This window comes from Pteronotus mesoamericanus, unplaced genomic scaffold (genome assembly GCF_021234165.1).
Source record: "Pteronotus mesoamericanus isolate MK-2021 breed Mesoamerican mustached bat unplaced genomic scaffold, CSHL_Meso_final scaffold_167, whole genome shotgun sequence".
Taxonomy (NCBI): Eukaryota; Metazoa; Chordata; class Mammalia; order Chiroptera; family Mormoopidae; genus Pteronotus; species Pteronotus mesoamericanus.
This window is the reverse complement of record NW_026555308.1, coordinates 40590127-40617649: the sequence shown is the minus strand read 5'-3', so window position 1 is coordinate 40617649 and position 27523 is coordinate 40590127. Positions and strand designations below refer to the sequence as shown.

Genomic DNA, 27523 nt, shown 5'->3' with positions numbered 1-27523 from the left:
ATATATTTAATGGACAGACCCAAATATTAGCTTCCTGTGTCTGGGAAGATAATGTAATCACTCTGTAAAAATAGTAGATTTGAGTCTGATGGTTGATTGAAACCATTATTAGCAAAGTTTCTCTACAAATTTCTCTGTGTTTACTGAGGAATGACTGCTCTTATAAAGCTTTAAAGCAATAACACTTAACTTGAAAAGAAATTTCAAGCAAGTTCTTTTTCCCATTTGTAGTGCTTTAGCAATAGTTAGTAGTAAACCAAGATTGTATTCCAGAATTGACTTTGAATCAATTGATTTATAAACATCCTTTGGTTCCTCAGACATAAAAATATAGTAAATACATAAATATAGTTAATACATAAAATTGAAAGTTTGAATATAGCTAACAAGTTCAATGACAGATAAGTAACAAGGATAAAGAAAATTTCATTTTCCAGATCTGTGAAAAATTTTCTTTATTCTAGGTTTTTGGACAAGAACTTGAAACTAGGTTTAACAAAGTATCTATTTTAACTCTTCAGGAATTTGCATTCTTTTAAGTGTATAATGATTGAATTGAATTTTTTTGTGAATGAGAGTTAATCTCATGTCTTTCTTTTGTTGTTTAAATGCTTGTTAAAGATTTTTCAAAGGTGAAATATCAAATCATTGCTTCAAAATGCTATTGGGGTAAACATGCTGGATGTTCTTACTATTTGGTACGATAGTCATAGAAAGTATAGGTAGTTTGTATAAGTTTATGTGTTTCAGGTGTGTCCTGAAAGTTTCCTCTTTTAAATGAGTTCTTACAGTGTTATCTTTTGATGAAACTTTTTTTTTTCTAAGTACTTAATTGGGGGCAAAATTGAGCCAATTCATTATAGATAGGTTCATTCTTGGTTTCACTTTGTGGATACCGGACGAAGGTAATGGTGGCTTGACCATTTATTAAGGAAATTGAAAATATTATATACCGATTTTTTAATTCTCAGGCTTGTAAACTTTTTTGTTCACAGACTCTTTCATTCATTAATGAATTTGAAGATGATAATTGGATATTCTACACTACTTCTTCTTTTGAAGGACAAACACTTGTACGAATCTTACTCTTCTGCTCTTCTCCTAGAAATGGTTAGTTGATATCTCTTATGTTCATTATGAAAATGTGTGATTCTTTTGTTCACAGATCTGAAAAGGGGGTGAGAAGATTAGTGAAAAGACATTGAAAAATAATTATTTTTTGTACATTATTTTAAATAATTTGCATTACTTTATATAAATTACCTGTGTGTTCTTCTTTCCTTTGCTATATTTGATTTATGGTATGTATTTTGTTCTGACTAAATCTAAGCATGAAAAATAAAATAAGAAACATTTCAATATATGTGAAACATATAGGCTTTAGAACACTATTAAGATGATATTGTAAGGTAACTAGACATTATAAATAACTGTTCTGCTGGGCATTAATTAGAAGACCCTTGATATTTGAACTTCTCTAAATCCTTAGTCTGCTCTTGCTAACATTCCATTTGAATAATTCTTAATTGTCTTCTGGTTTCAGGATAAGTCCATGAGTGCTGTGGGCTGTGCTGAGTTATGCGCGCTAGTAGAGACCGTGAGTGCTGTGTGCTGTGCTGAGTTATGCGTGCTAGTAGAGACCGTGAGTGCTGTGTGCTGTGCTGAGTTATGCGTGCTAGTAGAGACCGTGAGTGCTGTGGGCTATGCTGAGTTATGTGTGCTAGTAGAGAAGTGTTTGAGACTGAGGACACTAGCTGTTACCCTCAACCTCTGCACCAGGTTGCATGGGCCTTGAAAAAGTTGTAACATCTGTGAGCCCTCATTCATCTATCTGTAATATGTGATGATAACATCTACCTTGTTTAGTGCTGTTAATAGAATCTGATGAGCTAATATAACATACTCTGAATTGAAGAAAATATTCTTCTGTAGCAGAACAGTTGAAAAAATGTTTGATTGCCACCCTCTTTACACTTCCACTTGGGCACTGAGATATTTTAAAATTGTAATTTATGTGTCATTAGAGTCTATTGTGAATGACAGACTTTGACATTTTATATACAATATAAATTTATACATGTGGAATCAGATATTTTCATACCCTGATGCTTATCAAATCATGATTATACATTTTCATATTAAAGTAAAACACACAGTAAGTGGACATACATTTCTTAAGAATATGAAACATAGGATACAAAAGTAAAGTAGTAAACTTCTTGTAAAATTTTCTTTAGAGCTAGATTTATTTGGTTCCTAATTAGAACTACCCATATGGACTCTAGTCCCTGTTACATATGCTGTACTTGACATCTAATTGTATACATACTAGGCCTGTCCGGAAAAAGTACAGCCATTGTTAATATAACTAGAACTGTTTGCATGACATAAGTGTAACCTGGCAGCCAAGGATAATGGACTGGAATGTGCATGTGTGAACAATGACAACTTAACTGTATTAGTCAGTGGGAGTGGTAGATGTCAATGAGTGAGCATGTGTACTGTGTGTCTCATTCAAAATGACTGAGAAAGTAGAGCGACAAATCTGCCTCAGATTTTGTGTTAAGCTTGAACACTCCTCCATGGAAACTATTTGGATGATTCAGAAGGCTGCAGCTATGGGCAGCTGGTGATTGACAGCTTCATCAATACAGTGTGCCCACTCAGGCATCATGTCTCATGCAGAGTTTTTTGGCGAAACATCAAATCACCCAGGTGGCTCAGCTCCCCTACAGCCCAGATTTGGTGCCCTGTGACTTCTGGCTTTTCCAAAACTAAAATCACCTTCAACTGAAAGGGAAGAGATTTTAGACCATCAGTGAGATTCAGGAAAATACTTCAGGGCAGCTGATGGCAATTAGGAGAACTGTGTAAAGTCCCAAGGTGCCTACTTTGAAGGGGACTGGGGCGTCATTGTCCTATGTACAATGTTTTTTGTATCTTCAATACACATCTCTATTTGTCATAGTACTTAGATGGATACTTTCTGGACAGACTCTGTATGCATGCATGCACATAGAATTATTTGTTTTGAACTTCGTGGGCATTATGTAGCTGGCAAGAGGATTTTTTTAAATCCTATTTTGCCCTTTTCAAGAGTTTTGCAAGGTCATAATATAATTTTGAAACTTGTTTTAAAAGTAAAATAAAAACTTCTGTTCATTTTTATAGGATTTGAAACAAAAATCACAAGGTTCTCTGCCACAAAAAAATATAATAAAGCTGAGTGTGGAGCCAAGGTAAATACATTTCTCATATACTTTTACTACTTTCCTGGCTTTACTTTTTTTGATTTTTATGATTCTTTTCTCTAGTCAGCTTATATTTTGAGGTAGTATTTTATTTAATCAATTTATTAATTTTAAAACATTTTCTGAAGAAACCGTTTTTTTCTGACTGTATCATGTTTAGTGCTAACAGTTAATATATATTTGGTATGAGATGGTAAATATGTAGGTTTATGATAAAAATTACCCTGTCTTTTTAATACTGGTTATTTTTATGTTAAGCTCTTTCTTGAATAAACTTTTTGCTATTTTTCAAGTGAAGAAAGGAACTTAATTATTACTAGGAGATAAGTTTCTATGTATATTGTGCTGGTCAAAGTGCCTGATTTTAGCACTATTGATTTATGTTAAGGTAAATGGGAAAGGCGTTTAGCTGCCTTAAAAATGGGACATTTAATTGGTGGCTGCCTCTGGTTTACAAAGAAATGTTTTGTTTTTACTGGCAATTATTTAACCAAATCATCTATTTTTAATGACCACATATACATCGGTCAGTACCCAGTGTATCCAGATATGCAATATGTTTTTGTAATACAACTTTTCACTATTTAGATTGAGAGATTTAATATTACCTGTTAGAAATTATCGGATAAACAAATGATTATAAAGAATAATTTATGATTTTAATGAGGTATACTTTATTAAAGTTATTTAAATATAAATGGAATCAAAGTATTACAGAAAATTTACAGTTGCTAGTAAGTTGAGATTCCAGTTAAGAATAGACTAAAGCCTTAGCTGACTTTATTCAATAAGTAGAGACATAATAAATTTCTCATACCTTAAAATAAGAAGGTAAGTATACTTTGGTAGTACTAAAGTATCACAGGATACAAAAGAAATCCTACACCTTTTTCTTTTGGCCAGAAAAGGATGAGATTAACTTGAAGGGAAAGTTTAAGCCTTAAGTTTGAAGTGTTGCTGAAGTCTTAAGAGCTTTCAGATTGTCAAGTCATAGTTAGGATGCAAACAATAATGATACTGAAAGAAAAATTAATTATAAAATTACAAAATGTTTTCTTAGAATAAAAAATGTTTTGATGAATTTGGGGTTATATGCCTCTTTGTTAATTACTCTGTCCCTTATAAACTGCCATTAAACCTATTTGCTTTTAGGCATAATCCTGTTATCTATTAACTTTTTCCCCTTTATTTTGGTGGGGAAAGATCTTTCCTTTGTGCTGACTATGAGATTGACTTAACGTTTGCTACAAGTAACTTATATTTCATCCTCACCCCGTCAGTCTTCCTATAGATGCATGTTAGGGAAGTGAAATGAGGTGTGGGGGTGAGACCATAATGGGTCAGAGCTGTACCCTCTTAAGTGGTTTCTCTACTTCCTGCTCTCCTTGACTTAGCCAGGAGTAAGTGAGAAGTTAGGCTGACTTGTACTACAGGAAGAAAGTTAGGCTATATGGGTGTATTAATTAAGAAGAAATAATAGTTTTGAATTTCAATATTGAGGAGTTACAATTACAGATAAACATACATAGATCTTTTGAGGCTATTAGTAAAAGGGTCACTTTTGATATTTCCTTTTAAACAGTTTATATTTAAATTGTGTTTTTCATCTTAATATTATTTCTTCACAGTTCTTTCCTAACAAATGTCAATGTTACTATTTCCATAGTTATATTAATTGGGGATACTTATTATCAGATTCTTATTTTATCTCTATTATCCATTTTATACTTTTAGAGCCTCATGACTATAACTACTTATATTTTTTGTTTTAAAATCTATGTTTTACCTGTTAGCCACAAATTATCTGAGTTACTGATCTCTCAGTAAAATTACTAAAGAATGGAAAAATTATGTTGGTCTTATTTAGTAGGTACTGAAAGTTAAATAATTGTCAGCACTTCTCATTCTTCAAAATGGGAAGTTTTGGAAGTATGGACATGAGATTTTTTTCATATTTTATCATTTTTTTGTGATGCTCGAAGGCTTAGCGTTATTTGATTATAATATTATTCTTATTTGAGCAACTAATTATTAATCTAAATAAAACATGCATTTTCAGTGGGAAGATGTCCTTCTCAGGAGGTTCTTGGGGGTTTTGAAAAAAACTTATTCTTTTTAATATATAATACACAGATACAGTATATACTAGTATGTAACAGACATTCCTTTCATGTGTAATGTTAAAATAGTATGGAGGATGATTAGGGAAAATGTTTAAAAAGTATCTTTAAGGAGGTTATAAAGTAGAAAGGTAGTGAAACACTGATCTAAACCTACATGATTTAAATACGTGAAAATGAATTTGATCATGTTGTTGGCAAAGTTAGTTATAGTCATAATATAATGTAACTTAGTTTGTATTTAAAAGGTAGTCCATAATCTATAATGATGTAGGAACACTAATGTAATTCACAGTCTTATGCAAGGTATATAATGTATGTATAGAAAGCAGATACAATTAAGAGTTAAAAGTAGGGCACCCTGAACAAGTCACAAATTGTCTGGCCTCAAATAACCCTTAAATGTACAAAAGATATTTCTGTTTCTCTCTGCATCATGACTGCCTGGGGAAACTGACTGTAAAAAAAAACAACAAAAAAACGTACAGGATTAGGGACTTGGAGGACACCGAAGTCTGTGACAGGTGAACAGATTTTTGTCTTCATGTTCCATCCGCTCAGGCAGGGTGGCAATGGGTGTCGCCACCACAGCATAAGCAGGGAAGCCTGAAATTTATTTTTCCAGTAGAGTTTTTTAGTGTGAGGAAAATGTATTCAAACAACGATTACAAATTAACCTTTAAGTGCTTTTAATTTTTAGTAAGGCAATTGTTGGTAAGGAATCTTACATCTTTTTCTTTGGGCCAGAAAAGGAAGCGATTAAGTGGAGAAGAAACCGTTAGCTATGTGTAGACACTAATGAAATCAGTGTTTTCTAGGCTTGGGTTATTTCATAACATCAACTGGATATAAAAAATAGTACTTTATTCCAGAAAAGGCACTCCCTGTCCCCATTGCCATTTATTTATTGAATGGTTCTCCATGCTCTTTATTTATTGAATGGTCTCCTAGCACCTCTAATTTAATTTCCTTTTTATTTTCCATTTGTGTTTTCCTTTTAGATCCCAATATTGATTAGTAGGATTATTCCTTTTTCATTCTCTAGGTTCTGAAATCCCAGAGCCTGCATTGACTTCTACCTTTTTTTATTCCTTAAGTTTCATTAACTGGGGAGTCTTTTGGATTTTACCTTTAACCATCTCTGACATTCGTCATCTCCTCTTTTCCGACTACATCTGGTTTTAAGCTATGCTTGATGTTTTGCTTAAACTACTGCAATGGCTTCTGACCCTTTTGTCTTCTCTTTCTCTATGCTCATGATACATTACATGCAGTTGTCAGAGGAATCTGCCTGAAGCAGAACTCTGAGAAAATTACCTGAGTGGAAATGGCAAAGCTTCTTAGTACCTAGCCTCAGAAGTCCTAGAAAGTCATTTCTGCTACATTCTATTAGTCAAGCAAGTAACGAAGCTCAGCCAAGATTCAGGGGAAGGGCAGTTACTCTCCATTACCTGACGTGAAGAGTATGTACAGGAAGCAAAGGGAATAATGGCAGTTCATTTTTGGAGACTATCTACGGTAGTTCAGCCACTGGTCACCACAATTCATAAACTTCCCATGTGCAAAATAAAATAAACTCACCCTTCTCCCAAGATACATGCCCTAAGTTTTAGCCCAAATTTTTCATTTAAATCATGTTCAAAATGGCTGACTCATATGGCTGGGAATTGATGTTGGCTTATTTCTGCCAGTAAAATCACTTGAAGTTAATCCTGCTAGATTACAAGCTCCTTGAGGTTAGCAACTTTCTTTTATTTATTCTCACCACTGTGGCTATGGTATTATATTCAACATAATAATGATTCAATGAAGATTTGTTGAAATACACTTATTTACTAAAAAGAATATTAAACTTCAGGCACCAGATATTCATAGAATATTGTTCATATTCTATGTGAAAATGTGGTATACGTTTTCCCCAGAAAATATGGTATTGTGGTATATATTCTTTCATTTAACATTTGAAGGTTGGATGCCAGGAGGCTTCCTGATACACTAAGTACTACTGTAAGTAAAAATAAATTAAATAATAATTCAGTAGAGCTTTGAATTTCCTCAACATTTGGACAATAGCTTATTTGAGACATTTTAGAGTTTCATACCATGAGACTTGAAAAATTTTAGATTACATCTCAGCATCATAGCATTCTTATAGAATTAACTTTGTTGAGACTGCATTCTTGGTTCTTAAGAATAAATGAGTTCAAAAGATATTCCCATATACCCAAATGAGTTGACCCTTATCCAGTTGGTTTTTATACATAAGACTTTGTTGTTGACTTAGAATACTTGATGATTCTATGTTTTCTGTTTCTCAATATTGTTGTCACAAACATTTCTTCTGGCAGTAATTATCAGTGAATTGGGATTCAAGGACTTAGATCATTTTGTCAGTGGTCACCACGTCATCAATGTATTTTTATATCAAGTCAGAATGTATCTAAGAAAGTATCTAATATCTCTACCAGTTGTTTAAAAGTAAGTTTTAAGTGAAGAAGCCAAGCTCACAGCCTTCTTTTTGTTATTTGGAAATGAAATTTCTGGGAAAACAGAATTCGAAACACTCAGATGTTGGCAGTATTATTTATTATAATGCAGATGTGGTGGAAGCAGTTGTACCTCAGTGACTGAACTGAGATTCCACAACTTGAGTCAAGTTGGTCCTCGTATGAGAAACTGGAGTCTGATGAGAGAGCTATAAAGGTCGAGATGGAGCTTGCCTTGTGCTTGACTGTTTTCCTTGAGGGAGATGGGAAAGCGTTAGTAGAAATAACTATATAAGAACTGTGCTTGTTACTCATGGATTGTTATGGTTTCATTTCAAATCTTGTCATGTACTAGACAATGAGTATAGGAATGTCTTCACATTAGATAGTGGGAAAATAAATGTATAAAGTCAGGAAGATTGAGAGTTTCCTGTCAAAAATGGTGGGCTGAATTTTAAAATTATCCCAACGGAATTCAAGGTAAGAATAGAATAAAAGATTTGACTAGGATTTGACGATGTGTACCCTCCATAGGTTCTTTTATTCTGAGAACAACTGAAATGTCCTTTCCTTTTAAAGTTAGTTTAGAACTTTTCTTGTAATGAGGGATTTTTAAACTTACAATACTGAAGAATCTTTAAAAAAAAAACAAACAACGGAGCTATTCTAGTCCAGGTCTATCTGGGTGTTAATAGCATAATCCATTTATGAATTAATACTCATTACTGGACTTGGAAGATGAGTTCCTAAACTCTCCTCTGAGCTACTTTTCTGAACAATTAATACTTTAAGCATGAATTGCTCTTGCTCATGAAAAGTGTTTGTGTATTTTCATCTGTGTTCCATCTGAGTTCTATTTTGTTAACATTGACTTGTTCAAGATATAGATTGACTAGTTCTCAGAAACATGTTTCAGCCTGTCTGTGACCTGGGATATTTTTAGTAAGGATGTTTTACCCAAAAGACTGAGTAGAATATAGTACCTTATTTAAATAAGCAAAAGTTTCTTATGAAATTGGAGATACCTTCAACATGATAAAGTAGTTAATTTTATGTTTCAACTTCTTTGGTTAGTGGGTGGAACTAGTTTTGGAACAATCAAGTCTGCGTAGCAATATAAAATAATCATATCTAGTGTTTGCTATTGTAAATCAGTCATTCACAGGCTTGCATTTTGCCTGATTTCTCGTGGAAATATAAAGGTCTTTGGGAGGGACCCAATTAGTGGCTCCATTTTTCTCACAATATCCTCCTTGCCCTTAACATTTCTACTTATTTTATGACATTAGGAATGATGAATATTAATTCCTGAATTACTATTTCAACCTTACATTGACTTAGATGAAATAACACATAGTACGTACATATTATTAAAAAGTTGATACTTCCATTTTATATGATGGCAGACTAGGGACCCTGAGATTGACTCTCAATTTCCTGTTAAAACTCATGAAGACAAAGAAGATGATGAACAATCAGAGGAACACCAAAATGTTGGTTTGAAAGTCAAGCTATTGCCACAATCTAAGATATTCATAAACTACAAAGCTGATTGAAATGGGCTGAAAAATGCATTCATTCACTGACCAGTGATAAACAGTTAGAAATAAAAGCAATACACTAGTCTCTAAAAGCAGGTATGGAGATTGATTCATTTTTATTTTCATAATGTTTACCCCTAAGGCCTTGAAATTCTAGTACGTTTCAACTAGAAAAATAGTCAAGTATTTTCTACAGGGAGGGTGCTATTTTTTAAGGCTGTTTAGCAGATAGGTAAGTATTCTTTTTTTGTTGTCCTTTCTGCCTAAGATCTCTATTAGCCAATTTCCACTTACTTGACCAGCTAAATCAACTGATATTTTCCATTCCTTTTCTGTTCCCATGGGACCCTTAACCCTGTTGCTAGTGAGCTGGTATACTTCCCCCTCAGCAGTATTTCAGTTGACTTGTGTAAGCATTTTGAATCATTTATTCTCAAGTCAGTTCTGTTATTTTTCTCTCACAATTTAACTTTTATTACAATGATGAATTATGCAAAAGTATTTTTATATATAGGTAGGGCAAAAGTAGGTTTACAGTTGTGAATAGATGAAACACAAAAGTTTATTCTTGTATTATTTATTAATTATTGAATTATTTTCCATATGAACAACTGTTAACCTACTTTTGCCCCACCCTGTATATATATGAGGTTGAGTATTTCAGAAATTTTCAACAAAGGTGTATCACTGATAAATATTGGCAAGATTCTTATGAAGAATTGGGGAGAAATCATAAAGATGTAGAACCAGTCTCTACTCAGATTGCTTAATATTTTTTAAGTGTTTTAAGTTCTTGGTCAAATTTAGAAACCATAGATGATTTATCATACATATAGTTAAGCAGAAAATATGACACAGGACTCTAATTAGTAGTCCCATAGTCAAAGCAGAAGCTTTGATCTTATGTCATCAGTAGATTGGAAAATGATACACATTTGTATGTTTTATGGTAAAGTTAAAGTAGGACATCATATGTAACTTACATATGTATACTTGCATATCCTAATTTAACTTTTACTTTCAAATCAACTTTAATTCTTTCAGTTAACAGATCTATTGCCAGCCTTCATCATACTGATAAGAGGGCTTCCACTATGTCTGTATTTTGCAACCAATTTGGAAACTGAATCTGCCAGCAATGAGATAGGCAGGGATAAATGGGGAACTTAGGGTAGAACATTGCTGTTGGAAAGTGTCCAATCAAGGAAATTACTATTGATGGTAGCGTGGGCAAGAAGAATACCATGATATTCCTTTGTTGAAGACAGAAGCCTCCATTTGTTCAGAGCACCAGGACTGACACAGAAGACTGAATACTTTGGGCATAGCCACCTTGGATGGTAGCCTTTTGAGAACGTGCAGTCAGGCTGCATCTGTGCATGTGAACTTATTATTCATTCACTCTTTTCTCCATTACTGCATCTTCTGTACATCCTTCAGGCATTTTTAACAACATAGTTATTTTATTTATTTCTTTTTGTCCATTGCCCTTGCTAAAACATTAGCTCTCTGGGGTTAGGGAATTTGTATGCTTTTGAGTCCCTTGGCAAATACCTGGCACAACATATACATGTCAAATTAACTAAATTTAGACAAGAGAGAGACTTCTGCCAGTACCAGAATAAAGACCAAGGGTACCTTTAGCATTCACAGGGTGGGTGCTCCTTCTATGAGGGTAAGGAAAGGGAAAGTTATCATAGGAAACCTATGACAAAATTGTATAGAATGACAAAAAATGGGGAGTAACATGAAGACTCAGAAGAACAGCTTACACCTTAAAGATACCAGAAAAAAAGTTTAACGAAACCTCTTTGGAATTCTCAAAATGTTTAAGTCATGATCTCTAAACAATATGAAACAGAAAGCAAAAACCTGAAATGAAAAGATGACAAGATGTTGTGGGAAATGGGAGGAGCGCAGTAAGGAAAGATTGTTGGTTGTAGGCTATGACAAAACATCTTCATTAGTGATTGTGAAGAGTGAAGCTGACATTGTGAAAGTGTGTATCATGGACATGAATTAAAATAAAAAACAAAAAACCATGAGATACTTTTCAAGAATGCAGAGAAAAAGAAGATGAGTAGTAACAATGAAGAAGATTATAGGTATAGAGAACAGGATTTCAACAAAAGAACTATAGTGTCTTGTTTTATATTTATTTTTCAATTACAGTTGACAGACAATATTATATTAGTCAGGTGTACAACATAGTCTTTAGACGATTAAGTACCTTATCATCTTGATGTCTAATACCCATCTGACACCATACATAGTTATTACAGTATTATTGACTTTATTCCCTAAGCTGTACATTACATTCTTGTGATCATTTTTATAACTGGCAATTTGTACTTCTAATGCCTTTCACCTTTTTCATTTCTCTCCCAAACCCCCTACCTGATGATCTAGCAACCATCAGTTTGTTAAAAGAATTACAGGTTTTCTTTAGGAGGAAAAAAAATGGAGCAGAGGCAGTGGTCAAAGATATAATTATAAGTTTTCAGAGCTGGGAAGGTTCTCACTTTATAGATGAAGTGGTCTAAGTTCTGGGTAATATAAATGAAAAGAGAGTTACCCATAGTGCATCTTGGTAACTTAATTAAAAGGAAAAGGACATATTGTCAAAGTACCCAGACAGAAAGACGAATATTCTGTATTATGGAACAAAAGCTAGACTGACTTAAGTTTCTTCTCTGTGATGAGAAGAATATGAAGTATTGAAATCTTTTTATACTCAAATTTATCTTTAATATGAGAAGGCAACAAAAAGACATTTTTAAATAAAATATATGAAAGGTACTCTTCTTTTTAAAAATTTTCTTGATAAAGTCTACTCAGCTGACTGATACATGAATCAAAATGTAGACAGCATTAGAGATAGACATTGTGAAATCCATGTCCTGACTGGTGTGGCTCAGTGAGTTGGGCATTATCCTGCAAACTGAAAGGTTGCTGGTTTGATTCCAGTTCGATTCCTGGTGAGGGCACATGCCTGGGTTGCGAGTCAGGTCCCTGGTGGGTTGGGGGTGTGCAAGAGACAGCCGATTGATGTTCCTCTTGCACATTGATGTTTCTCTCCCTCTTTCTCCCTCCTTTCCCCTCTCTCTAAAAATAAATAAATAAAATCTTGAAAAATAAAAAGTCAAGGTCCCTAATTTAAAAAAAACCAAAAAAACAAAGAAGAAAGATAGAGACATTGTGAAATCCAAATAATTGTTGTGATACTAAACTGAAAGTGGAAGTGCCCATCTAGTTTTGGCAGAACTTCTATAAGGTAATGGTACTGTACCAACAGTAATGCGGATGGATCTATAGCTTCAGATAATGTTAATATCTCAAAGAAGTAGAGAGCACAGCATGCTTCAGCCCTTCCCCTATCAGTTCTCTGACATGCTGTGTTCTTTTATCTCTGGACCTTTGCAGCTAAGAAAAAGAAAAATCAACCATGCCACCTGCCCTCTAGCTCCAGTTTGCGTGGTTGATTCCTGGTATCTTTTGGGACTCCGCTTACATTTTACATTCTCTGGAGCCTTCCCCTGGTATCTTTCAGTCAGGGCAGGGTGTTGCTTGTATGCTCCCATGGGACTACGTGTTTACTCAACTCCTGTGCCACTTATTGCCTTATAATGTTCCTTTGAAGAGATGTCCTATAAACCTGGCGAAGTCATAGTTTGGATCTTGTTAATCATTCTACCGTGACACACCTAGCAATCTTTCCAGAAAGTGATTTAGTAGTATGTGCCAGGAGCATCCTAAGTAGGCAGTGCATTGGAAGATACGTCTCTCAGCTTTATCATGTGAACAAATATTTTAAGAGACAAAAGCTATCAGTGAGTTGGTCAAATATCCTGTGTTCATAAAATTCTATATAAAGTTTTAAAAAGATGCCAAGTTAGCATTTATTTTTATAATAAAAGTAGTATGGGATTGATAAATTCTAAGGTTTTAGCCTAAGTTTTAATGAAATATGCCTTTCAGTTTCCATGGAGAAAATGCAGAGAACATGTTTGAATTAAAGAAGTTGTAAATAAGTGAAATAAGGAAGAAGTATTTGGCATGTAGGAGGTCTTTGCTTAATTGATAACTGAGATGGGGAGATGAAAACTATGAGAGAGAAGTTAAAAGTAATATCTGATAGGCAGTTAAGTAAAGGACATAATTAAAAGTAAGCAACCCTTTAAGGGCAATTTTGTTTATATTTACGAATCTTGATGGGAAAATACAAGGGCTGTACAGAAAAAGACTAGCCATCGTTAATATAATGAAACCAGTTTGCACGACATCGATGTAACCTGGCAGCCATGCAGAGTGGACTGGAATGCGCATGCATAAACAATGATGAGTTCACTGTACTAGTCAGTGGGGGCAGTAGACGCCACTGAAAGCGTGTGTACTGTGTAGCCATCACATTCAAAATGAGTGAGTAGAACAATGAATCTACATCAAATTTTGTGTTAAGCTTGAACATTCCTCTACGGAAACTATTTGGATGATTCAGAAGGCTTTTGGTGATGATTCAATGAGTGCAGTGCACATAAAAGTGTGGCACAAATGCTTCAAAGATGATTGAGAATCTGTTGAAAGTGATCCACATTCTGGAAGTCCTGCAGCAAGCAGAACACCTGAGAATGTTGAACATGTACGGGCTGCAGTCAACAAAGATCAGCTACCAACCATGTGAGAACTAGAAGGTGATCTGGGGATTCCAAAAACTAAAATCACCTTTGAAATGGAAGATATTTCAGACTTTTGATGAGTTTCAGGAAAATGTTCATATGATGAGGCAGCTCATAACGATTCCAACAAAGGATTTTGCAGAGTGTTTTTGAACAGTAGAAGAGATGCTGGAAGGACTGTGTGAGGTCCTAGGGTGCCTACTTTGAAGGGGACTGAGGTATAATTGTCATATGTACAATGTTTCTTGTATCTTCTTCAGTAAGTGTCTCTATTTTCCATATTACATGGCTGGCTACTTTCCAGACAGACATCGTATGTGCTTTAGCAGAATCATCTTGCATTCAGTGTTACCTTCTTTTAAAGATCAATATTAAGTCTTGGTACTTATTGGCCTCCCTACGTTACCCACTATTACTTCTTGCATATATAGTATTTCACTTAAGAATGCATTCAACTATGTATAACAGAACCTTATTACATTGACTTCACGAGAGAACCTAGTTTTTCTTATGAACAAATTTCAAGTTTGGTAATCCAGGACTCGTGATTTGTTCCATCAGGTCATCAAAGGACCTGGCCCCTTTTACCTGTCAGCTCTGCCATCTTTAGCCTGTGACTTTTCTCGAGGTCTCAAGTTATGCCTGCTTCTCCAAATATGGCCTCTGTGTGCCCACCAGGGATGAGGAGCAGCAAGGATTACAGTTATGCCAGTAGAGTCTGCTGACTTTTATTAAATTATGGATATAATTTCCTGGGAAACTCTCTTAATTAAATTCTAATTATATTTCATTGGCCAGAACTATGTCACATGGCTACCCCAAACGTGAGAATCAAGGGTGTGTGTGTGTGTGTGTGTGTAAGCTAGGATTGTAATCCTGAGTAAAATTGGGTTTCTATCAGTAAAAGAGAATGTGAGAATGGTTATTGGGTGGGCCACTACCAGCATCTACTCATTAAGCTCATTAATGAACAATGTCCTAGACTGTAGGGCATCTACCATATTTTCTGATCATTGCCTACTCTTCCCTGACTCCTTCAAACTGGAGTGTGTTCTGTACACTTTAGAAGCATCTGCGCTAAATAAATTAGTGTTGGCTGTTACAAGTTTCTTAAAAACTTCATCTCAACACTTCCTCCCAGGTAGAAAAGAAATCATATCAAACACAGTTATTATCCCAGAGAGATTTTCTTTTAGTTCAAAACCAAAATATAATTGGGTATTGCAAAATTAAGAATTGGGAGAGAGTTAAAGTAAAAACTCACAAAATAAGGGCATATATATCCTATTGGGATTTGGGATGTTCACATATTAAGAAATAGAGATTTCTTAAATGTTTACTATTTCTTAGTGTCCTATTTAAGACCATGTTAAAATATACTTATTCCTTGGTTCAGTTAGCCAGGTATTCAATGACAGGTTTATTTGTGTTCTTGACTTGTATAGCACTGTGCTGGAATGTATTTCTGTGTTCTTTCCCCTTTTGTTTCTTGGTTCTTTCTTGCTCAGAACCCATAGAGGCAGTGTTTCCTGAAAGTAGTCTGTGGCTTAGACTCTGCCATATAGCCTGCCCCAGAATACAAGTGCTTAATTCTTTACTTGAAATCTTCAGGGCTAGATATATTTGTGAATTTGGTTTTTCTTTTTAATTTTAGGAAATGCCATATATGTGTATTGCATAATACTTCCGAGTCTGAGGCAGGACTCATCAAATACTTTAAAATTATTTTTTTAATTTTTTTAAAAGACTTTACTTACCTTTAGAGAGAGGGGACGGGAGGGAGAAAAAGAGGGAGAGAAACATCGATGTGTGAGAGATACATTAATCGATGTGTGAGAGATACATTAATCGGTTGATTGCCTCTTACACGCCCCCAACTGGGGACATGGCCCCGCAACTCTGGCAGGTGCCCTTCACTGGGAATCAGACTGGTGACCTTTCAGTTCACAGGCCAGTGCTCAATCCACTGAGCCACACCAGCCAGGGCATAAAAATTTCTGAATAATAAGATCAAGGGGGATAAATAATTATGGATACCTTCATATCAGTTCAGTTTAGGTTTTGAAAAATCTTCAAGCTTTCTGGATTTTACAGATAGAGATTATAGACCTGTCAAGTAATGTTTTGGAAGAATTATGAAATTGTTTAAAATAATTACCAAGTTCACAGCAGAAACCACCTTGATTCTTCTGACTGGTGTTGGATTATGATTAGCATTTATGCTTGAGTGCTTTACCTTTGCTTCCCTGTCTTGATTCCCATTCCTTTTAATAGTCTGTTGGAAAATGTCTGTCTCTCAAGAGATCTTTGCTACCTGAGCAGTGCTGACTCTTCGCCCTTCTGTGCCGCATTCCCTATGCATGGAGGTGTTTGAGTATCGGCTTTTTTCTTTGGAAGAGTCCTTTCCTGGACTCTACTGAGTGTTCCAGCTTTCTGACTCTACTGCAAGAGTCCTCATTATCAGAATTTGTCTTTTTAAAAAATTTCTTACACCGTTCCTGTGCCTCCTGAAATAATATTTTTACAGTTCTTGTATCAGGCAGCTTAATTTTTATGATGGGCAGCTTTAAATAATATGTTTGTATATTAATTATATATACATTTTTACTGTCATTTATAAGTTTCACGAGACTGTCAGTAGGCTACTATAAACCTCACACATTGTAAATGATTTACAGTGTGGAGTTTGTTTCTTTAGTACTTTCAGGGTGTTCTTTTCATGAATTTTATGTGAACTTCAAAAGACTCTTTCTTTCTAGGCCCCCTGTCATTAGTCTGCTGTGATTTTGTTCCTAGATGCAAAATGATTTTAGATTTTATTTAATTTAGATTTTGTTTATGGAAGTAGTTGAACAGACTGCATTTTAAATGATGGTTTTAAGTTTTATTTCTTAAAAAACAATGGCAAAGTAGTTGTGTGTTCCGTGAGCACCTTCAAAATTGCCTGGTGAGTTGTGTTTCAATTGACATTTTATTGTTTATACTTTATCAAACTTCCTTAACTAGCCATGAGGTTCTAGTTTATTTTCAGATTATTATATAGGGACTTGAGTTGTATGGTTTGTCTAATGAAATTAAGGTAATGTTGTTTGTTGCTTACAACATCTTGCACTTATCCCATCAAGACCATAATCAGGAAAGTGCAGAAGACAGGGAAGAAAAATATGTACATATATATGATAAGATATTTTGATACCTTGCAGTGTGAAGGCAGAGTTAGCATGGGGACTACTACCCTTAGTCTAGGAATGATCATAATAATTTCCAGTTAAGATATCTGGAAATATTTAACTTTGTAGAGCCTAAGATGAACTTTGGAAAGAAGATGAGATAGTGTTGACAAAGGGCTGGCATTAGTTTTGGTGTGTTTTCCAGATAATGCAAAGTTTGAATGATTCTGTTCTGTTATTGACGTAGCTCCAAAGGTTCTTTCTCTGATAGTTAGTTATATCATGCACTGTGACAGTGTTAAAGTCTATCTGGAATGTGAGTGATTTTTTTTAAGTGGTTTGCATTGGGGTGGGGGTAATTGACAATTATATGAGACAGAATCATTAGTTGTTTATTTTCTCAGGTTTCATGCACACTTAGTCCTCTGCCCTCAGTGTTCTTCTTTCCGTCAGCGTCCATCATGTCTTCTGAAATTGCTAACATAGAGCTAATTAACTCAGAGCAGTTCAGAGCACAGACTGAAGTGATGCATAATTCAAAGTCTTCCATTCTTCTGAACCAGATTTTTTTTCCTTCTAAATGCAGATTAATAAAGCGTGCACTACAAGAGGAACAAGGAAAAGGATTTTAGTGAAGGTTTCCTGATCCTGAAAAAGTCAGGGAGGGCTTCAAGCCCATCTTGGACTTCAGAACACTTCACAACTTTGTGGTAAAAGAAAAATTTTAAATAGAGCCTTTGGACTTATTTATTTCGTCCTTATTTGGAGAGCAGCATTATTTTATTATTTTATTTTTTAGGCAAGAAAATTTTATGTACAATTGGGCTATTTTTTTACACTAAAACATTCCTGAGTTTCAGACTTTTTTGTAGGTACTTAATATATGCTCATAGTATTTTAGGTAGTTGGATGGCTTGTGTGTTTTTCTTCGAAACATGTTCTTTTTCTCCTGTGACATCGTGTTTGCGTTCACTGTGAATGATGTTTTCTCTAGTGTTTTGTATCTTCAGTCAGTTCATTGGATTGTAGAGTACAGTGTCTTTCCTAGGACCAATGTTGTGTCTTTAAAGTGTTTTGAAAATAGAAAAGTGGTTTGTGTTATGTTGTTTTCATGTTTCTACCTCTGTGATGCCTTGCTAGCATGAAGAGATGTAGCACCAATAAAAGGTTGTTTTCTTTTCAAACATGAGCCTCACACAAGATATATTTCAGTCATTGACAAAGATATACAAAGTGAATATTTGCCTGTTCTGTCTTTACCAACAAAACAGCCTTATTTTACTACATTAACTTTTAAGGTCTTTTTATTTGTGAAAATCAGCCTGTTTTATGTACTATCTGTTCCTCCAAAGTTACAGTGTTATAGTCATTGGAGAAATAAAATTTTCTTCTAGTAGATGAAAATTACATTTTGATTGAACATCATTCTTTATGCAGCCACCCATAAATATAATGTCTTTTGCTGTCTTTTCAGAAAATGGCTACAGATGTGATTTCTGAATTGACAAGAAAATAGAACATCTTAATGCTTTAGGTAAAACAGATGGTATTTTTGTTTTAGGAAAAACTCTTGCAGAGTAAAAGCAGCTTAATTGGTGACAAGACTCTTGGGGTCAGCCAAATTGTGCAGTTTTGTGTGTGTTTCTTTTTATTGCTTTAGTATCAAAAGTTTTAGAATAGTTGGAAAGGAATATTTATCCTTTTTATTGGCTTTCTATTTTCTGTTATGTACTAGAAATAGTTATGAATTTGCAGTCCTGTTTTATTTATAAATGTTACAAAATTGCATGTTGATTCTACATTAGTTATATTTCAAAATGCTTTTCTCATTGTGACAAAGTCCTGAAATATGTAGTTATAATTTCAAGATCATTTCTCATTGTCAGGTGCCTGGAAAGGCACAATATTGTGAAGAAAGCCCTGGACTGAGAGTCAGGGTGGCTCATTCTAGTCCCACATCTATCACTAACCCCTTTATGTTTTTGAAACTTTAGTTCCATTGTATGTCTTGGGAGAGAGGAGGTTGAAGTAGCTGGTCTCCAGGGTCATATGTAGCTGACACTTGATTTTCTTGTTTGTTAAAACATAAATCATTTATAAAACATTCACTTGGACAAACAGCAGGAAAGGAACTTCTAGGGTAGAAAACCCAAGTCTGGAAAACAACCAAATTTGTGCAATAACTGGAACATGGGAAACTGTCTTCCAAAATACTGGTACTAGTACAAAATGAAGACCTATTATATATCAATTCCCTTTCCATGACCTCTTTAAAAAAGTAAGAACTTACTGAAAGAACAGCTTGTGCTGTCCTTATAGCAGCTAGGAGAAGTGGCTTCAGCTTCATCGTCTCAAAGAAACACCCTTCACCCAGCCCTACCACTGCAGGTGGTTGGATGCTGTCAGAGTAAAGGCTCTTTGTTGAGGTGGCTCTAGAATCTTCTGATGAGGCAGCAGTCAGAGAGCCTTGGTGAGATGGGACTGAGTGCAGCAGGTTGCACATCTGTTCTTCCACCATGTACTCCCTGAGTGTCTTACACGCTGGAGGAGAGCGGCACCCCCTTTCCTACCTCTAAGATGCCTCGGAGCCCAGCTCAAGTAACTGCCTGAGTTTGGATCCTCGCTCTACTATTTTAATGGCTGTGTGTGGCGTACTGAACTCTTCATATCTAACATGGGCATGCTTTTAGGACTTCATAAGTTGGTTGTGAAGCTGAAAGGAGTTAATTCAAATAAAGCACACATATCTAAAAGACGCTATTCTAAATGGCTCATTTAATGCTAGCTGTTGGTATTATTGTTATTACTATTGCATCTGAAAAAAACCTACCACCTGCCAAGTCAAATTTACTTTGAGTTAAAAAATAGCAAAAATATTCCTTTAATAGACAACTTTATTGTTGACTTATTCCTTTGTCTAATAATATTATAAAAAAAATTTAAAAAAATTCTCTAACCATAGTACTGTTTTCTGACATAGCTTTATAGAATATTTACCTTATAATCTATACTTTTTATCTAAACTAAGAACTTTTATTAGTAATATTTTATGGAATTCCTGGATTTGAGGATAGTAAGGTATTATCAGAAATCAAATACCTAGTTGATGACAGCAGTTTTAAGTTTTGCCATCGTACTGTTTCATGAAGGGCAGGTTTACATTTGGATTCAATCACACATGCAGTGTACTGGTTCATTTTCTCTTTGAATCTTGTTTTTGGACAAATGATTCTCCATGGCATGATAGATTCTTAATATTTTTGTCCATGGTTTTTAAGAAAGTTACTTTCCTAAGTATAGGAAATAATAGTTGAAATAAACTTTCATATGCTAGGAAGATCAGGTAACTTTTAGGCACTACTATCTTGAAGTACAATCCCAATTTTTATTGTTGAAAGAAAGAGTGTTCTCTTCCTCAATGTTGAATTTTTTGTCATCTTAGATAAGGCCACATTTGTTACTTAACTTGAAGGCCAGAAATTTGGTCTTTTGTTTTTCCCCTTGCAAATGTAAATTCCAATATCTAATTGAAGATATGAAACATTGTTATTTTATAGTTTCTAGAGAGATCTCTATGGGAAAACAGTTAAATTTGTTTGCCTGTTGAAGAAGGCCTATTTTATAAAAATAGAAAGGTTCTTAAACTGGGAGGCCTTGAAACCCGTATGAAACATCTTGTGCATGTGTGCATTTTTCCAGTGAATGGGGTCTGCATAAGATATTCAAAGATTAGGAAAGAAATAGAATTTTTGAAGGTTAAGAGTAACTACCTTGGTGTAAGGGAGTTTACATTTGTTTAGTACAGAGTGTAGGTTTTGGGTGTTTCTCATTTGCTTTCTCCTTATTAGCTGTGAGCCCTTGAACTGAACATTGGGAGTTTGGGCACATCAGGCCTGGTGGCTAGAGGATGAGGAAGTGGCAGAGAGTACTCCATGGGCTAGACACACTTCGTTTCAAAGACCACAAGCTCTTACAGTTCTTTACCCACCCCCACCCCGCCACTGTTTGCAGGACTCAAGACTTTCTTTTTCTGTGGTCGGTGGTAAAAAGTCTCTAGTCTTTCTCTTATAAAACCAGAGCTTCTCGATTGCAGTGATTCTTAACCTTTTTCATCTCATTCTGCGGTACACAAAAAATATTTTTTGCTGATTTGACAAAAAATAGGTATAATTTTGATTCATTCACCCCTGACAGCTTTGTTGTGTTGGGTGTTGTAATTTTTTTTTTTTTACCCTCACTGCAGGATATGTTTATTGATTTTAGAGAGAATGGAAGGGAGGGAGAGAGAAAGGGAGAGACACATCAATGTGCAAGAGAAACATTGATCCGTTGCCCCTTGTACATGCCCTGACCAGGGATCGAACCTGCAGCCTTTCAGTTTACAGGATGACGCTTCAACCAACTGAGCTACAGAGGCCACGGTGGCTGTTGTCATTTTTTAATCTGACAATATAAGGGAAAAGAGGTCAGTGACTCTGACTAAACAGTCAGGTATTGCATGTTTTAAAAATTCTTGCAACACACCAGTTGAAAATCGCTTGCTCTATTGCCTTCCAGGAGATGATTACTGTATTTAATCTGGCTTTTCTAGTTGGCCAGTAGAAGTGAGAGCTCTTGTGTATCTTCATCTACTCCATCTTTCCTGAAATGGAAGTATCATTTATTTTTCAGCTTCAATTTGATAAAAGAAAAATGCTCACTTTTTTCTCCTTCAGTGTTTATATTTCTGTTGCTTTGTAAGAGTTCAGGAAACTTTACAAATTTCCTGAATTTGATTTTCTTTTATTTTTTTACCCTCTCATTTTAAGAGAGAAAAGATTTATGCTTTTTATCAAATCTGCCAGCCTTTTACTTCATTATATTTTCCTACTATGATTAGAGTGACCTTTTGTACCACAAATTATATAATTTTTTCTATTAATTGTGTATCTTTCTTGTTTTTAAACTTTTTAACTCTTCTGGAATCACTCTTGGCCTGTTGTTTTAATGTATTCCTTTAATCATTTGTTTTGCTCATCTGTTATCATAGATACATTACAGAATTTTTTAGCCTGCTAATGATCCCTTTCTTCCAACAAAAGGATTTCAGTGGGGTTTTGATTGGCATTGCATAAGTTTCATTAGTTAATCTTAAGAGAGTTGTCTTATTGGTAGTATTTTAGTTTTCTCATCCAGAATGGTGTATCTGTTTATTTTTTCATTGTTATGTCTCAGTTAAGTTTTGCTATTTTCTATATATACATTCTACTCATCTTATGTGAAAATAATTCTCTATTGTGAATGCTCTTCTGATTTCTAATCATTCTGTTAACTGTTTTGTGTTTGTCACAGGACAGTGTCTGCATACTTTTGTCCTATTACCTACCTATTGAATTGAACAGTTTCTGTCTCTGCCCTTTCTTAGACTATAGATACCTTCAGGGCAGGGTATGTGTATTCACATTCACAAATATATAGCTATACAGAGGAGGAAGCATCCTTCTCTTAGTTTTTATTTCTTGCTTTTTAACTTAGCCATATACCATGTGTTTACGTTGTGTTTGTGTATATTCTATGCACCTGTGATTCTACCTCCCCCTAACCTGCACATGTTATTCATATTCTTGTTTCAAGGTATCTATGTAATCACATGTGTGGTTTTGTTAATATCTCTCATTTAGATTTATATATGTCTTACATAAAAGATCATTTAAGGCAGCTCAAGTGACCTGGGTTAATTAAAACGTTCGCTCCACCATCCAGTATGACTCATGTACTATGGTCCCTGGTCAGGATGCCAGGAGGCTTTCATAAAGGAAAGGAGAAAAATTAATTGCTATTGAGATTCTACTTTGTGCTAAGGCTGAACAATATGATTTTCCAAACATTTTATCATTTAACGCTAACAACAATCTTGTCTCCTGGTTTTATAGATGAGGATAGAGATAAGGTTTGGAGAAATGAAATAACTTGCCTAAAGCCTCTCAAATTCTAAGTGCCATGGTGGGGCTTTGAGCATGAATGTGTCTGACTCCAGAGCCCAAGAATCATAAAACTGAGTATGATTGTTGAAGATCTAATATATCTCAAAAAGGCTCCCTTTGTTGTCATATTGGTTTTTTTTTCCCCGGTGGCCAATATGGTAAGCATTATGTTTTAAACCTAGAGCACTAGGTGAACTGTATTAAAAGGACTTCAGGCCTAGAAATTGTAAACATATAACTCCAAATATCAATATTCATAGTCAGAATACTTTATAAAGGTTGCTACTCTTCTTTAAGTTATGCTCCACTAATTAAGCTACTTAGAGAAGATGAATATATATTTTTTCTTTTTTAAATCCTCACTTGGAGATATGTTTATTGCTTTTTGAGAGAGAGAGAGAGAGAGAGAGAGAGAGAGAGAGAGAACCATTGATGTGAGAGAGAAACATTGGTCAAGTTGCCTCCTGTACGTGTGCTGACCAGGGATCGAACCTGCCACCTAGGTATATGTGCCCTGACTGGGTATAGAACCCGCAGCCTTTCCATGTACACAACCGGGCTCCAAGTGGCCAGGGCAAGAAGATGAAGTATTTTTGTTTGAAATGATTTTTTAGTATTCTCTCATTGATTAAGAATCAGACAAACTGAGCTCCAGTCTTTGCTTTATTCTTCTTTCTCTGCAACTGTCATTTCCCCCATCTTTGCAAAGAGATTATATGTCTTTTTAACTTTAAAAATTATTTTTTGAAGAAGTGAAATAATAAAAATGAAAATGACCGGATAAATTTATAGAGCCCTACACTAGTCGGTATTATTTATAGATGATAAATTCTCCTGGTGGGATTTTGTGCATCACTCAAATGTTACTCTATTTCAAGTACTGCACTAGGCGCATGCAGTTATAATTATTTTTCATATAACTTGGTATTTCCTTAATTAGCTTTAAACTACACTTACAGAGGACTTGCAAATATTTTTCATTTTTATCTTAGTTACACAGTCATGAAAATACGCAGTTTTTTTCAAATGTTTCTTTGAATAGTATTTTTGTTTACCTCATGCATTGAGGTTGTAAGGCAAACTCCTTAATTTATATGGCAAGAGTTTTGCTGTTCCAGTGTTGCAGTTTATGAATTTTATTTCACGAGTATAGCATACTGCATGGAACATAAGTTTTTGTTCGTGGAGCTTCCTGAAGGGAGAGGCTCTGTGGGCATCTTTGGCATCACTGAGGAGAAAGTTCTTCACATGTGAATTTGGAACAAAGGGAATCTGCATAGGAATTCCCGTTGTCAAAAAGATCCTTGAACACTTGGCCTGTGAGTAAAGTGGTTAAGAAGATGACTATGGAGGTATAACTGAGGTCTAAGCCCTGTTGTGGCACTTTCAGCTGGGTAAGTCTTGGCAACGTACCCAGCCTCACTGAGCCTGTTCCCTTTGCCTGTCTAATGGGAAGGAAGGAAGGCGGTATCTTGCAGTTCCCCATGCAGGCCTGAGGACTGGGCCCGCATGCAGGACACACTCAGGGGGTAACGCCAGGGCTTCTCTGACCAAGGGCACATTCCTTCCCCTCCACCCTTCATCCAGTCCCAGATGAAAACCCTCATGACCCTAGTCTGGTGTTCATAGCAGGCACTGACTGTATCTGATTTGAGAGGACTTGGATTGACTCAGTTGATTTTCTTAACATGACATGAATTATTTCTACAAAAGAAGTGAGGAAATTCCAAATATGCCCAGCTGGATAGAATCTTCAAGGACAGAACCATGTTTACAGTGGAATTCTTTGTAGTTCTTTCATAAAGTGATTCCCAGTTTGACATGAGCATGTGCCTAGGCTTTTATTTTTCTCCATTTTTTTTTAACCAAAAGTAGATCCTTTTATGCCCTCTAATCTGATTAATATATGAGTGCTTGTTTTCATGAGGTGATGGTTATTCTTTGTATATAGAAATTGATATAACTTCCTGTAACCCCAAATTGTGGGGCCTTTCGGGTCATAATGAGAGCTAAGAGTCTGGATGTGACTTGGTAACAGATGATAAGTAGGAAGCTAATGCAGATGTAGGGGAATTGGGAGAAAAAAGTTCTGAGCTTCCTATATAGTTACTTGCAAAGTATAATGGAAATTTACTATTCTCATTTTCAGGGTATAAATATTGCTCTTCTGTTAATGTGGATCAAATATTAATTTTCAGTAAGTGAGCATGATATTATATGATATTAAAGACATTGGTTTCATTCACCACTGAGTGGCTTAAAAGGGCTTATGTTTGGGGATATTAGTAGTATAACAAATGTTTGATTACCAAAGCATGATAATGACAATGAAAATAAAGTTATTTTGTGATGGTGTACTTATTTCCAAAGGAAATATAATTCTTATATAATTATGTTTTCTCTATACTCTATTTAAAATATACATAGATAAGAGTTTGTGTGTGTGTCAGACAAATTTGTGCTGCGATGCCCTTGGAGAACATTCTGTGAATCTCTAATTATGTTTAAAAATTATTTTCTTAGTGCAGCATTATACTCATTATATACTCTGCACATTTAGTTTTTGAATAGATTCCTGGCATGATAATTACATAATCATTCAGTACAGTAGAAACATCATTATGGTCAAATACTAATTAGCTACTAAAATGAAACAAAACAGAACCTAGTTCACAGCTTATTATAAAAAGTGATTTAATATTGTACAAAAGCAAATGTATGGTTAAAATTATTATTTGCTTTAAATGTGAGTCATTTCTTTTATCCCTTGGGAAGGAATCAGTATTCTGGATGCTTGTTGCCTAATTTATTGCTTGGGCACGTTACATTTTATTTTCAGAATCTTTATGACCAATTCTGTGTAGTGGAGCATCCAAAGAACTTGCCAGTGGGAATTCCAGGCTCAGTACCAGGGTGTGCCTCTGGGCTTCTGCAGAATTAGGAGACTGGCTGCAGGCTGGGAACATGGGGTTCAGTGGTAAATCACTGCCTTCTAGGATGCTGATTTGAACATCTTTGGTGCTGAGGATGAGTGATCCTCAGCTGTTTATCTTCCCCAGAGCACCTTAGAAATATAGTGGAGTCCTGTTAGTAACAGTGAATCTTGGCCATTGTCATTGTCCAGGGTGTTCATGATAGCAGAACAGCCAGGTGAAGTGTATGCTCTGGGACAGGACAGTGGGAGGGTGCAAAGAGGTTGACAGATCCCCCAGGTGAGTCAGTTAGGCATACCTCTCGGGGGGGCGTCACCCTCATTCTTCCTGAGAATTGCTTCTGTGGGTGAAGCAGTTTTATCTGGTATTAGGAGTCTTCAGCTGCCTCTGTAAATATATTTTGACTGCACAGTTTCCGCTGGTCTTCTCACATACATAAGGGATCTCAATTATTTCAGAATGTTGTTTCAACCATAAGTGCTTCTCCTGATAAACAATTTACAAGTGAAACGTTTTATAGATTTTATGCTCCATTCCCTTTCTTTATTTTTGCGTTTTCCTATTGTCCTTCACTTAAGTTTTGGCCACTGTAGGTATTAATTTTTTTTCTTAATGAACGGTTTGTAATGCAGTTGAAATATACAGGACACATATGTGGGATAAAGGAGTACCACTAGGCTCTCTGATGCACTAAATAAGTGACGCTAGCTTGCTCCTACCTCCGATACAGCTACTGATACAGCTCTGATGCAGCTACTATGACTCAGGGAGAGAAGCAGTTGCTATCTGACTTCAATTCTGTATTCTTGCACTTAAAAAAATTATATAGAAAACAAAATATTTCTGATCATGAAAGATATTCACTAACGAATCAGTGAGTTATAGTGTTGGTCAAACATCGTCTTTGGAATATCCTTTGACTTTGTTGAAGATAATATGATACAAATTGATTGTAAAGTAAAATCATAAATCTTGCAAAGGCTACGGATTTCATAAAGTCTGTGACTTGATGGTCTAGAACATTTCTACTCACAGGAAAAGCCATGAAACAAGGAATACTGGCAGAGTCACGCTGTTGAGAAAACCTAAGGATGTTAGGCTCTTCAGCTGAGAATTACTTGCATACGTAAGAATTGAGAGAGGACTTTAGGGAAAATGGTGAAGCCCTTGACCTTTTTTGAACAAATAGAGCTATGTTTAAAACCATCCTGTAAAAACAAATGTTACATGAAAGATATCATAATGTGCTAGTATAAAGGGCTGGAAAATATCTGCCCAAACCCCACCCACTTCATTCATTTTTTTGTTCACTCTAAATATAACACTAGTTGTAAATATTGCCTAAATTTATTTTAATAGTTTTTGTTTTTCTATCTTTAGCTA

General features: G+C 35.2%; 1 protein-coding gene across 2 annotated transcripts in view; it reads left to right on the top strand.

Annotated features, from left to right (window-relative positions):
• The window catches only part of MAN2A1 (mannosidase alpha class 2A member 1), a 162314-nt gene that overhangs the window by 89139 nt on the left and 45652 nt on the right, over positions 1 to 27523 (top strand). For both annotated transcript variants that reach the window (XM_054589984.1, XM_054589985.1), the window contains exons 11-12: positions 996 to 1110; positions 3172 to 3239. In XM_054589984.1, coding sequence (XP_054445959.1) covers positions 996 to 1110; positions 3172 to 3239 — 183 coding nt within the window. The remainder of the gene's footprint in view (positions 1 to 995; positions 1111 to 3171; positions 3240 to 27523) is intronic.